Source organism: Scyliorhinus torazame, chromosome 7, assembly GCF_047496885.1.
Source record: "Scyliorhinus torazame isolate Kashiwa2021f chromosome 7, sScyTor2.1, whole genome shotgun sequence".
Lineage (NCBI taxonomy): Eukaryota > Metazoa > Chordata > Chondrichthyes > Carcharhiniformes > Scyliorhinidae > Scyliorhinus > Scyliorhinus torazame.
In genome coordinates this window covers 190,578,424-190,592,976 of record NC_092713.1, presented here as the reverse complement: position 1 = coordinate 190,592,976, position 14,553 = coordinate 190,578,424, and the positions used below count along the sequence as shown (strand labels likewise).

At 47.3% G+C, this 14,553-nt stretch overlaps 1 protein-coding gene across 4 annotated transcripts in view; it reads right to left on the bottom strand.

Moving 5' to 3' along the window:
* Positions 1-14,553, bottom strand: part of ebf1a (EBF transcription factor 1a) — a 551,914-nt gene that overhangs the window by 241,571 nt on the left and 295,790 nt on the right. For 3 of the 4 annotated variants that reach the window (XM_072511902.1, XM_072511903.1, XM_072511900.1), the window contains exon 8: positions 799-940. In XM_072511902.1, the coding sequence (XP_072368003.1) occupies positions 799-940 (142 nt within the window). The remainder of the gene's footprint in view (positions 1-798; positions 941-14,553) is intronic. The other variant, XM_072511901.1, reaches the window with a different exon arrangement.

The following is a 14,553-nucleotide window of genomic DNA, read 5'->3' as shown; positions in this document are numbered from 1 at the left end:
TACTAGAAATGAGAGATTACATTTATCAGAAAAGCTTGAACAGATTGGGGCTCCTTCCTCTGTTTTAGGGAATAACCTGATCAGAGTGCTTTTGAAAGGGTTTGATAAGGTAGGCACAGGGCAATGAGGGAGTTACCAAATGAGAGGCCTTCGATATAAGAGAAACCCAATAGGGAAAGTCAGGAGAAATATCGCTGCCCAAAATGTGGAGCTCGCTATCTCAAGTAGGCTGAGGCAATTAACATGAATGCGTTTAAGGGAATGTTTATCAGTATGTTGGGGGTGGGGGTTGGCTAGATGATCAGATTAATGGCAACATCAGGGAGTTTGAACTCCATTCCAGCTGAGATAGTCTTGGGGCCTGCCTCATCACCCTATCCGCAATAAAGGAAAATCACAGCACATTGTCCGCGGATTGATGGATAATCGCCAAGGATCTGCCTTTGGGCAGAGAACTGAAGGAGAAGTAGAATGAGGACGAAAGGAACACAAGGATATGTTGATAGGGTTATATGAAGTTGGGAGGAAAACGATATGTGTGGAACATAAGCATGGTTATAGACGATTTGGAACAAATGGGCTGTATCTGTGTTTTAGAGTTCATGTAAATTCTACTGAAATGCTACCTATTTGTTCCAGTGACTGCTGTCACTTTAACTGCATTAAGTGAAACAAAAAGTGCGAGAGATGTTGCAGCCGGAACACTCAAAAACAGAACTTCGCAAGCATTTACAAGTTAGGTGCTGGGGATGGAAGTGGGGGGGGTTTAACGTTAACCAATGAAAATGATATGCCTACCATGTTCCAGATAAGAGGGCGTACCTTCAGAGGGATCGAGCCTTCGAGCCCTCCGACCGTGTTTCGAGTTGTTGTGGACGAACATGTTGTCGGAAATGGCAAGCACATGGCCATCCACGTTCACCGTTGTGGAGACAACGACCTGTGGAGGGAGAAATTGAAAGGGCGTTAGAGAGATGCTCCATCATTCCAGAGACTAACCCGTAATGATCGGTGTTCCAGAGCCAACCCTACCCTGCTCAATCATATTGTTCTGGAGAAGGGAAAAATAAACAATCAAATTCAGAAGTAAAAGTGAATTAAGAAAACAATGCCAGGTTCCTGGAGCAGGGAGAAGGAAATGGAAGTGAGATATCTTACCGGGACAGAGAGAGTAAACCTGGGGCAGTACTTTCAGAGACACTAGGGCAAAGGTATAGGTTCATGAGGGGAAGTTTAGGACAAATATGGGAGGATTTCTTTACACAGAGGGTGATCAGTCGGTAGAAGACGTTTCCAGAAAGGGTAGTTGAAGCCTGGACATTCCAATAGTTGAAGAAGCAACTCAACGGGAAGGTCATAGGGTCAGTAGTCAGAAAGGATAAGGTGAAAAGATCTTCTTCATCATAACCTATCTTGTGAGCACTTGTTCCAATTCTGGTCTACCCATTTCTGGTGTACGTTAAATACTGTCACATCTCATTAAGCTGGTTGCTAAATTTGCTGATGACACAAGGATAGGTAGAAAAGTAGAATGTGGAGAGGGCGTAAGTAGGCTCCAAAAAGATATAGATAGGTTAAGTGAGTGGGCACATATCTGGCAAATGTGGGAAGATGTGAAATTGCCCATTTTGGCAGGAAGAATAAAAAAGAAGCTTATTATCTAAATGTCAAGAGATTGCAAAGCTCAGAGGTATAGAGCGATCTGGGTGTCCTAGTGCACAAAAGACTAATATACAGAAAGCAATTAGGAAAGCTATCAGTGTGTTATCATTAATTGTGAGGGGAATTGAATACAAAAGTAGAGGGATTATTCTCCAGTTGTACAGGACACTAGTGAGACTACATCTGGAGAACTGTGTATACCATTGGTCACCTTATTTTAGGATAGAAATGCTTTGGAAGCAGTTCAGAGAGGGTTTACCAGAATAATACCTGGAATGGGTAAAGTTGTCTAATGAGGAGAGGCTGGACAGGCTAAGCTTGGATCCGCTGGAGTTTAGAAGACTAAGAGGCAACTTGATTGAAACATACAAGATCCTGAGGGATTTTGACTAGGTGGATCTGGAGAGGATGTTTCTCCTTGTGGGAGAACTTAGAATTAGGGATCGCTGTTTAAAAATAAGGGGTCGTTCATTTAAAATGGAGATGAGGTGAATTTCTTTCTCTCAGAGGGTCGTGAATCTTTGGAACTCTCTTCCTCAAAATGCAGTGGAAGCAGAGTCTTTGAATATTTTTAGGGCAAAGGTGGATTCTTGATAAACAAGGGGACGATAGGCTATTGGGGCGAGGCAAGATGCCGATTTCAGGTTACCATCAGATCAACCATGATATTATTAAATGGCACATCAGGCTCGAAGGACTGAATGGCCTTCTCCTGCTCCTTGTTCGTATATTCGTATGACCGAAAGACCCAGGTTCTCTCTGGGTCAGCGCTGAGTTATCCAATCTCTTCCGGATTTTGATTGTAGCATTTCCTGAGGCAGGATATGGACAGTTGACTCCTGAACAATGCGTAAAATTCCCTTTGCTGAATGTGTGCAGATGTGAATGTTGAGTAAGGATTGGATCCATGGTCGCCTGGCCTCCTCACGTCAACTCTGCTGACTCTTTGTGAATAAGTGTGACTCACACAAGACAATGGAAGTTGCAGGAATCTGGGGACCTCGTCTCAAAAACAAAACCAAGTGCCCCCAAGTGAGAAGGGACAAAGAAAACTGGTAGAATTTTCTCAGCTTGCAACTGCTGCAAACCTGTGTTCATTCAAAACTCTGATGCCAACACCCCTGTTCTCACTGAACTACATTGGTTCCTAGTTTGGCAACATCCTTGTAACATCAGACAGATGAGCGACTACCAGATGGATTAACAAATGAATGATTGATTACAATAAGAAACTATTCACGGAGAGTGAGATAAAAGCTACCCTCTTCCAAGACTCCAAATTCCAACTGCATGGGAATCTGTGCTCCGCCCACAGGGTTCGCGCGCCCAGATCCCATTCACCAATTGGGTCACATGACCCTCTGGAGACACTTCCCTCCCCTCCCCCTTAAAGGGGCATGCTACCACAATCCCGATCATCCATCTGTTCAGATCCCTCCATGGCCTTACCTCACCTAGCTCTGTAATCAACACCAGCCGCACAAACCAGAGGTATCTGCACTCCTCTAAAACTAGTTTCTTAAGTATCTGCATTTTAATCTGTTGTGTACCTTTATGCCAAGATCCTGAATTTTAGAATTCCCTCCTCAAAATATCTCTGCCTCCCTGCCTCTCTTTCTTACTTCAAAATGCTCCTTAAAGTCTACCTCTTTGAGAAAGTATTTTGTCCCCTGCTTGAAAATCTCCTTATGGAGCTGTTGAATTCATGGAAAAGATTTTTGAGGTGTTTTCTTATGTTAAAGTTGCTAAATAAATACGTTGTTTTTTTTAAAAAGGCAGTGTTCCATGGGACCTTAATAATCTGGGCCAATACAATTTACAACTTTGGAGAGAGAGTATCAGCAGGTTGATGGTCGAAGAGGATACAGCAGCCAGCCCAAACACCATTTCAGTATCTCATATACGCCATCCTGGCTGCGGTTACAAGGCAGTTGACATTTCCACTCTTCCTTCTTGCTGCTAAACGCCATTTGGGCCAGTTATGAAAAGGAAGAACTTGCAATTCAATAGCGCCTTTTTGTAACTTCAGGATCTACAAAAACCCTAGAAAACATCTGTAGTACTGTGGACAACATTGGTCTTCTTATTTAAGGAAAGAAGGCTCACTAGACTGATAGCAGGAATGGACGGGTTGTCCAATGGGGAAAGATTAGAGGGGTTTGGTCTGTATCCACTGGAGTTCAGCAGAGAAAGAGGTGACTTGATCGAAACCTTTAAGACCCTGAGGGGAGTTAGCATGGTGGATATGGAGAGGATGTTTCCTAATGTCGAATAATCTAGAACTAGGGGTCACTGTTTAAAAATAAGGGATCGCTGTATTAGGGAGATGAGGAGAGATCTTGGGTGTGATTTAACGGCCTTGTCGCACCTGGCGAGAATCCGTGTGAGCCGGTTCGATCGCAGAAGCGGCCTAAATCAGGAATCTTGCCAAGCAGTTTGCGATCAAACCGGCTTGTTCCCATTGGAGGATTCCGGAACTTGCCTAGGCGTGGCGAGAAGACAATAATCACCAATTATGGCCAATGCCCATCTCATAAATGAGATGGTCGCCTAATCCAACGATCTCCTGGGATCAAACGGACTCACCAGCGAGAGATCGCATGAGCGACGATTAGTACTGGTCCACATCTGAGGGCTTTTGCGAGGCAACAGGTGAGGGAATTCCCGCAGCTCCCGACACAAGAGGTGCAGGACAGAGTGATCTCAAAGACATGGGTGGGGGATGGTAAGGTGTCAGATATATATAGGGAAATGAGGGACGAAGGGGAGACTATGGTAGATGAACTAAAAGGGAAATGGGAAGAAGAGCTGGGGGAGGAGATCGAGGAGGGGCTGTGGGCAGATGCCCTAAGCAGGGTAAACTCGTCGTCCTCGTGTGCCAGGCTAAGCCTGATTCAGTTTAAGGTATTACACAGGGCGCATATGACTGGAGCACGGCTCAGTAAATTTTTTGGGGTGGAGGATAGGTGTGCGAGGTGCTCGAGAAGCCCAGCGAATCATACCCATATGTTTTGGTCATGCCCGGCACTACAGGGGTTTTGGATGGGGGTGACAAAGGTGCTTTCAAAAGTACTGGGGGTCCGGGTCGAACCAAGCTGGGGGTTGGCTATATTTGGGGTTGCACAAGAGCCGGGTGTGCAGGAGGCGAGAGAGGCCGATGTTTTGGCCTTTGCGTCCCTAGTAGCCCGGCGCAGGATATTGTTAATGTGGAAAGAAGCCAAGCCCCCGGGGGTGGAGACCTGGATAAATGACATGGCAGGGTTTATAAAGCTAGAGCGGATTAAGTTCGTTCTAAGGGGGTCGGCTCAAGGGTTCACCAGGCGGTGGCAACCGTTCGTCGAATACCTCGCAGAAAGATAGATGGAATGGAAAAATGGAAAAAAGAAGGCAGCAGCAGCAGCCCAGGATCGGGGGGGGGGGGGGGGGGAGGAGGAACCAGAAGGACTCTCAGGGTTGTTAATATATACTGTATAATATGTATAGGTCGTTGCGACAGATAATTATATATTGGACTGTTAAATTATATTTTTGGAGAGTGTTACTTGTGATAAGGCAGTTGCCAATTAGGGTTAGTTTTCATTTTTGTTATTTATTATTTATTCATTTTTTGTTTATAAAATAGGTCATTGTTATTTGTGTTGTTATAATATTGTGTAAAGGATGCACAATGTACTGTGTTGGTTGACCAAAAATTTTCAATAAAATATTTATTTTTTTAAAAAGTACTGGTCCACACAAACAAGGACCAGGCAGACTGGCACCTGGAGGGTCCCCCAGGCCGTTGGAGGCCTGTGAGTGGTCAGGGCAGGGTGGTATCCTGGCTCTCCCCCTGGCACCCGGGCACCTTGGCACCACCACACTGGCACTGCCAAGGTGCCAGGGTGGCACTGCCAGGCTGGCAAGAACATTGACAGGATGCAAGGGTGTCAGTGCCAGGGTGCCCAGGTGCTGGGTGGCACTGCCAAAGGTTTGGGCCTTAGGGGATCGATGCCCATGAGAGGAGAGATGAGGGGGAATATGGAGGATGGAGGTTGAAGGGCGAGCATGGGTGGCCTCCGTAATGTTGGGAGGGTGCAGGATGGGGGTTCCGGAAAGGGGGAGGCCGAAAGGGGGTGCGTGACAGGCTGAAAGGTGTGTCCCCATTGGGGGGGGGGCAGCACCCATGTGTGCGGGGGGGGGGGGGGGGGGGTGACACTGCCCTTAGGTGTGGGGGGGGGGGGTGGGGGGTGGGTGAAAACCCAGGCTCATTCAGAAATCGAGGGCATCCTTCCAAACTGGTGGCCCGATCTGAAGAGCCAGTCTGGCCAGCAAGCTCAGCTCCCCAGTGCTCAAAATAATCTAAGTGTGGGTTAGACTGGGGAGAAACTCACGACAGCCTAACATGGCCGTCGAGAAGCTTGTGGGAAATCTCACTCGCTATCGCACTTAGAACCAGTCCCGTTAAATTGCACCCCATTTCTCAGAGATGTGAGTCTCTGGAACACTCTTTCTCAAAAGGCAGTGGAAGCAGAATCTTTGAATATTTTTATATTAATTTTAAAAAAAATTAATTTCTATAAATTTAGAATACCCAATTTTTTTTTCCAATTAAGGGCCAATTCAGCGTGGCCAATTCATCTATCTTGCACATCTTTGGGTTGTGGGGGTGAGACACACGCAAACACGGAGAGTGACACGCCGTGAAACTTTGAATATTTTGAAGGCAGAGCGGGATAGATTCTTGATTAACAAGGGGGGTGAAAGGTTATCGGGGGTAGACAGGAATGTGGGGTTGAGGTTACAATCAGAGCAGCCATGATGTTATTGAATGGGGAGCAGGCTCGAGGGGCTGTGTGGCCTTCTCCTGATTTGTATGCACAAACAATGAAGTACTTTTTTTGAAGAGGAGTCACTGTTGCAATGTAGGAGCCAATTTACACACAGCCGGCTCGCACAAACAGCAATGTGGATGGTGACTGCATCATTTGTTTATGTTGCTGCATGGCCTCCTTCTGTTCTTCTGTGAGAGGGATTTCCATTTGGATATTGAGGTTGAGCCAAATCAAGATATGCTTGGCATATCTTAAAGCACAGTCAGTTTCAAGTGGCTTCAGGATGCAACACCATTAGAGATTTTCAAAGACAGTTAGAATCCCTGAAGGAACACGTGGCCCAATGAAATTGGTGTGAACTTCAATGAGGCAGAACAGGATGTAACTACACAGGGCATGCACTGCAGTTAAAACTGCACAACCCTGTGTGCATTTAGCAATGCTCACAATTTATTTGCAAACAGATATGTGTTTTGGACGATAAAACCTTGAGTTCCAGTTCATTGCTGTGGAGGTCAAAGTACATCAGGTAGTTAAGAAAACTGATTGAGAAGAGGCTGTTTGGTGAAAGGGACAATCGTCACACTTAAACTCTCTGTGATCCTCAATCAGCGATACATCTATTAATCCTAGCATAAAGTAGGACTTCCCTCTTCAGCGGAACGGAGATGATCCATCAAAATATCAGCAGAACACAATTTGAAGGTAAGCCCAAACTATCCTCTCGTAAACAAGGAGCTGCGCTGGCATTACATTTGTGAGTGCATCAAGCTAGCTGCTTGTTTTCCACAAAGCAAATATTTTTTTAAAAATTTAGAGCACCCAATTCATTTTTTCCAATTAAGGGGCAACTTAGCATGGCCAATCCACCGAGCCTGCGCATATTTGGGTTGTGGGGGCAAAACCCACACAAACACAGGGAGAATGTGCAAACTCCACAGGGACAGTGACTCAGAGCCGGGAACGAACCTGGGTCCTCGGCGCTGTGAGGCGACAGGGCTAACCCACTGCGCCATCGTGCTGCCCCTGTTAGCTATTTCTGATACGTTAAAGTAAATCCTTTAAAAAAAAAATTTAGAGTGCCTAATTCATTTTTTCCAATTAAGGGGCAATTTAGCGTGGCCAATCCACCTAACCTGCATATCTTTGGGTTGTGGGGGCGAAACCCACGCAAACACAGGGAGAATGTGCAAACTCCACACGGACAGTGACCTAGGGCCAGGATCAAACCTGGGACCTCGGTGCCGTGAGGTAGAAATGCTAACCACTGACGGTAAAGTAAATCCTGACGCTGAGTTTGTGCTTTTTAAAAGGAACTGCTAATGATTCTCAATTTAAAATACATGCTGCTTGTGATTCTCAATTTAAACTACGTTCTGCCCGTGATTTTCAATTTAAAATACACCCTGCTGGTATTTCTCAGTTTAAAGTACTAAAGTACATCCTGCTGGTGACTCTTTCTTCAGAATATATCCTGCTGGTGATTCTCAATTTAGACTGCATTCTGCTGGTGTTTCTCAATTTAAAATACATCCTGCTGGTGATTCTGAGTTTAAAATACATCCTGCTGGTGATTCTGAGTTTAAAATACATCCTGCTGGTGATTCTCAATTTAAAATACATCCTGCTGGTGATTCTCAATTTAAAATACATCCTGCTGGTGATTCTCAATTTAAAATACATCCTGCTGGTGATTCTGAGTTTAAAATACATCCTGCTGGTGATTCTGAGTTTAAAATACATCCTGCTGGTGATTCTCAATTTAAAATACATCCTGCTGGTGATTCTCAATTTAAAATACATCCTGCTGGTGATTCTCAATTTAAAATACATCCTGCTGGTGATTCTCAGTTTAAAATACATCCTGCTGGTGATTCTCAATTTAAAATACATCCTGCTGGTGATTCTCAATTTAAAATCCATCCTGCTGGTGATTCTCAGTTTAAAGTACATCCTGCTGGTAATTTTCTCTTTAAAATACATCCTGTTGGTGATTCTCAGTTTAAAGTACATCCTGCTGGTAATTTTCTCTTTAAAATACATCCTGTTGGTGATTCTCAGTTTAAAATACGTCCTGCTGGTGAGTCTTCCTTTAAAATACATCCTGCTGCTGACTCTCTCTTTGCAGGGCAGCATGGTAGCATAGTGGTTAGCACAATTGCTTCACAGCTCCAGGATCCTAGGTTTGATTCCCCACTGGGTCACTGTCTGTGCGGAGTCTGCACGTTCTCCCTGTGTGTGCGTGGGTTTCCTCCGGGTGCTCCGGTTTCCTCCCACAGTCCAAAGATGTGCACGTTAGGTGGATTGGCCATGATAAATTGCCCTTAGTGTCCAAAAGTGCCCTTAGTGTTGGGTGGGGTTACTGGGGGATGGGGTGGGAGTGTGGGCTTGGGTGGGGTGCTCTTCCAAAGAGCCGGTGCAGACTTGATGGGCCGAATGGCCTCCTTCTGCACTGTAAATTCTGTAAATGTGGATTGGTGATATGTGTTTCTTTTTTCCAGAGTATTAATTTGTGATTTCCCAATAAAAACACTCTATTCTCCCAGCATAAAGGTGATTCTTGTTATGAGATCATTTTCTTTCCAAACAGTCCTGATGGTGTAACTGCCTCTCACTGATTCCTTTCTGTCGGGATTTGCATTGAAAAACTCATTGTTGATGATCTGCACTATGCTTTCATATGAATTCTGACAATCATTTTCCTTCTTTTGAACTTCCTAAATGATTCCTCTCCCTCTTTGAAGGAGCAATGCTGTTGAGATGCTGGCCTCGATTTTCTGTTGGAGTAGTGCTCGGGAGTTAGGGTGTGGCATGATATTCCTCAGGAGCTTTTCTTGCAGTTTATCACTTGTTTTCCATACTTGTTGAAACTTTTGCCAGAGAGAATTTGGACGGGTGCATTCAAATGCTTTGCAAAATGACAGAGAAACATTGGGGCAATTCTCTGGCCATATTTAGCCTGGCACAAATCACGCTACGTCGGAGAATAGCGGGAGAGCCCTGAAACAGGATTCACACTGGGCACCGAACAGCACGCGATGCTCCCGGCCTACTGCAGCTGACGTAGTCTGGTTCACGCCCAGATTAGCAGATTTAAATTGCTCCCAGTCTCCCCCCCACAAACCCCGCCCCCCACGGCACAATCACTACTGATTTCCACCGCTGGACGCCTGATGTGATGACCTCACCCAGGGGCCTGAAGAGGCGTGGCCTGTGGGGTGGGCCAAAAGGGTGTGGCATGAAATGGGTGGAGCCTGAAAGGGGGTGCATGATGGGGAAGGGCGTTAAGGGGGGCATGAATGGGGCATTAGGGAGGCCCAGCCAACCATACCCACATGTTCTGGTCTTGCCCCAGACTTGTCCAGTACTGGATGTCCTTCTTTGAGGCTACGGTTGTGGGGGTTGGAGCCTTGCCCATTAGAGGGGGTCTTTGGGGTATCAGAACAGCCAGAGTTCTTCAAGGGGAGAGAGGCGGATGTCCCTAGACTTTGCCTCTCTGATTGCCTGCCAGAGACTCCTGCAAGCCATTGGCAGCACCATCCAAAGCTGCAGACTGGCTGTCGACCTGACAGAATTTCTGAAACTCGAGAAAATAACATACGCCATCAGAGGATCGGAGGAAGTCTTGAATACGAAACAAAGAGAGGAAAGGGAGAATGGGGGGAGACAGGCAGGAAAGGGGGGGAAGGGGTGGATGGGGGGAGGGGGAGAATAGGGGAGGGACACACCACCAAAGGAAAGGCAGAGAACCGAAAGGGGCAAAGGGCAGTAAGCGAAAGCATGTTTTTTTCCTCTTGTATCTTTTTTCGATTTTTTTTTTGGTCTTAACATGCGCACCTTGTAATATAAGTTTTACATGTCAAGACTGTATACTCTGGGTGGAATTTACCAGCTCTTCATGCTGGCAGGATATTCAGGTCCAACCGACGGCCCATTGGTTCCTGTGTTTCCAGGCGACGGGGGGTGCAGTCAACGGGAAATCCCATTGGCAATGGCAGGACCAGAAATTCTCACCAGTGGGCTGCTTCCACCATTGAAAAACACACAGCGGATCGCTCGGTAAAACCCGCCCTATGATAATTCAAACTACAGATGGTGTCGCTGTGCCTTGATGCATACGTTGATTTTGTCTTTGTCTTGTTCTGTAACAGTTGATCTAAAATGCCAAAAGTCCAATACATTGTCGTTTTAAATGAAGGGGGGGCAATGGCGACCACATAGTAGGGTGTCTTTCACCTGAGGCTGGGGGGGGGGGGGGGGTGGAGTGCCTGATGCCAGCGAGAAGGGGGGGCCTGATGGGAGAGCCGTTGGGAGGGCACTGATGCCAGCGGCCATTGGGGAAGTGTGGTGGGGAGAGAGGCTGAAACTGCTGAGGATGGTTGAGGGGGGCGAGGCACTAAAGCCCCTATGCTGGTGATGTTGGGTGCGGGGTGCCAGGACTGTCATTTTGGCGACCTGATCTCTGTGGAGCCAGGCTTGCCAACGTTTTAGGGGCAGCATGGTGGCCTAGTGGTTAGCATTGCTGCCTACGGCACTGAGGACCCAGGTTCGAATCCCAGCCCTGGGTCACTGTCCGTGTGGAGTTTGCACATTCTCCCCATGTGGATTTCACCCCCACAACACAAAAATGTGCAGGATAGGTGGATAGGCCTTGCTAAATTGCCCCTTAATTGGAAAAAAATAATTGGGTACTCTAAATTTATTTTTTAAAAGGCTTGGCAACGATTTTACTGCCGGTTCAAATTATGCCCTCCTAAAAACAAATGACTAATTGTGGGACGATCACGATGGGAATTGTACCAGAACAGCTGGTGTGATTGGCACCAATTTTGTGCCCGAAATGACACTTAATAATTGTTCTGGAAGATTCTGCCCATCATGTAACATTATTTGTGTTATTTCGTCCTGAGCACAAGAGGGATTCCTGTTTCGCCCTAATGTCGAGCATTGGTGTGGTAAAAGGCGCAAGTGTTTTAACATTTCTTACTTCAGCCATGTCAGCAGGCTGCTTTTGGATGAGACTTTGAGCTGAACCTGTTACACCCACCCACCCACCCCTCATCCCCAGTTCTCTCAAAAGCAGGATGCGTGGGGGTAACACAGAAATGGTTAAACATGGGTGAGGGAGGGCTCAGAATCCAGCTCTCCCAAAGTCAACAGAAACTGCAGAAGGAGGCCTTTTGGCCCGACATGAGGTGCTAGCTCTTTTGAACGTTCTCTCAATTAGTTCCACCCTTTCCCCATAGGTTGCATTCCTTTTCTCCTCTCACGCACATATTGCAACCCCCACCACACCCCCACCACACAAACCAATTGCAAGTTACAATCGAATCTGTTTCCGCCTGTCTTTCAGGCAACGCATTCCAGGTCATAGCAACTGCTCGCACTTAACTCGCATGCTGCCTTCCTTGCACTGGGAAGCTTTGGATAGCTTTCTGGACGAACTAGCTAAAAGCAACTCCTGCTTCTAATGTGGCCTTGCTTCATCTTTACAGTGGCAGGGTCATTCAGGATTTAACGCTGATGCCCAAATTAATATTCCCCTATAAACAGAAGCGTTCCCAGTGACTTTTTTTTAATGCACAGTGACAGCATTAAGGAAGAAATCCTCAGAGGCGTGTTCCTGTGTGCAACCTCCCCATAAACAAATATCATAACAGCCAAGTTAATTGCTGGCAAATCTCCCAACTCAGGGGCTGACATCTGAAAGTGCAATAAACTAGGTGCTGTTTAATCCACCCATTATGCAGGCTAATTGACTCGATTCACAAGTATATTCCTTTTTTCATTATCAGACCCTGTCAGCCCTTTACTGCCTGTCGCTGAAAGGGCCTCGGCACTGGTGATTGATCATTGATAGATTGACAGTCAGATTAATTTAATTAAAATCGCTTCACTTGAGAAATGAAAGACAAAAAAAGCAAAGTGCTAATAGATTTGCTCTCACAATAAATGACTCACCGGGGCCATTTACAGAGCTTTGCCCAACTTATTTTGTCTGAAATTCCCAAGTCACTTTCAGAGGCTCTTGTTTTAATTGCATCGCGCTCTGCAAAGGCTTTTAGTCACACGAGGAGCAGGGACGGCATGACAACGATCAGCAAAGCACTCTCCCGGTGTCTCAGTGGAGACAAGCTGCTCCGCGAGATTGGCTGAGTGAGGACACTTCAACATTTGTGTCAGTGAACTGCAGCCTTCTCTCAATGTAAGCGGGAGTGCCCGCCTGGGTGCAGGACAAGCGGGCTCCAGCTCAATAAGCAGCGCTGAGAACTTGTGACTGTGTGCCACAACTCACTGTTTTCTTCCAAGTGAGTTTGGGGGAACTGAGGCAGGAGAGGCAAAAAGAGGAAGGGGAAATGAGGTACCTACATCAGTGGACAGGCAAAGGGTGCTTCAGGTTCAACCTGACATGATACCACCCTTTACTGCTACTCAGAAGCCCTGTTACTGAGCTGGATTCGTTTTTTGTCATGATATACATCAGCATATCATGGTGCAATCACACACACACTGACACACTGATGGACATACAGTAGGACCAACCAGCATACACAACATCGCAGCCAATCACCAGTGAGAGCACACGCACCATAAAGACAGGGGACACCAGAGTTCCCGCTCATTCTAGCAGCAGCCAGCTCAGAGCACAGAGCTCACAGCCTGCCTCTCAAACATTCACCATGTGCTGAGTGCCTCACCTAGATAGTGATAGGACAGGCTCTACAGATAAGCTGGTAATGCACGTACCCAAGCTTACAGTATGTTATTACAGTTGAGTTGTTAATAAAATAGAGTTACACCATCTCCAGCTGTGTTGACCTGTTTGTAGGCCAGAACACCCAACACGACATGGTTCCAGGAGTGGACATATACTAGCCCCTGTGAGACCTACCTGCAACTTATCAGCAATCCGCCATCCTGCAGCACGGAGAACATCAACCCGCCGCCGCCGCTACGCATCGCTGGCAATCTCGGGGTGAATTGGAAGCTTTTTAAACAGCGCTTCCAGCTCTTCCCAGAGGCCACAGACAGGGAGAATGCATCGGACACCAGGAAGATTGCCCTTCTTCTGTCCACGGCAGGGCAACACACCATCCACATCTTTAACTCCCTTACATTCGTGGACGGCGAGGACAAAACCAAATACAAGACGCTGCCCCTAAAATTTGATGAACACTTCAGCGTTGAAGTTAACGAAAGCTTCAAAAGGTACCTGTTCCAGCAGCGCCTGCAGGGTAAGGACGAGCCTTTCCAGTCTTATTTAACGCACCTCCGCATCCTCGCGCAGTCCTGCGGCTATGGGCCCACCTCTGACTCCATGATACGCGACCAGATAGTTTTCGGGGTCATGTCGGACACCCTGCGCCAGCAGCTCCTTAAAATCAAGCAGCTCACCCTAGCGACGGCCATCGAGACCTGCGTCCTGCATGAAACCGCCACCAGCCGGTACTCACACATCCAGGCGGCTGAAACGGCATGGCAGGGGCCCCACGAGGTGGAGCGGGTCCAGATGGTCGGGTACCTCCCGGCCCGCGGCCTGGAGGAGGGCGGCCGTTTTGCGCGCTTTCCGTGGCCTCCCGCGCTTGTACGCGCCAAAAGAGGGGACGTTGACATGGAGGAACGCGAGGCGCGCATCTACGTAAGACCACACCGCGCACGCACTGACGTCATGACGTGCGGCAACTGTGGCTCCGCCCATTTAAAGCGGCAATGTCCGGCCAAAGCGCGACAATGCCTACGCTGTGGCAGGCTTGGGAACTATGCTGCCTGCTGTCGAGTACCTCAGCCTGCCAACTCACAACAGTTTAACCAGCCTCGCAGAAATGTTCGGGCAATTCTACCCACGTTCACCAAGTCCGATCCTGACATCATACAGACCAGTGACACTGAGGACAGGGAGCCTTTCTGCATTGCTGTCATCAACAAGAACAAGCTGTCCCCGAGTTGAACGCACCAGCCGCTGTCGGTGCACAGCATTGATCCGGACGACGAGTGGTGTGCCACCCTGACAGTCAACCGATCCCAGATCACATTCCGCCTGGAAAAGGGTGCTTCTGCAAATCTTCTCGCATGGTCAGCA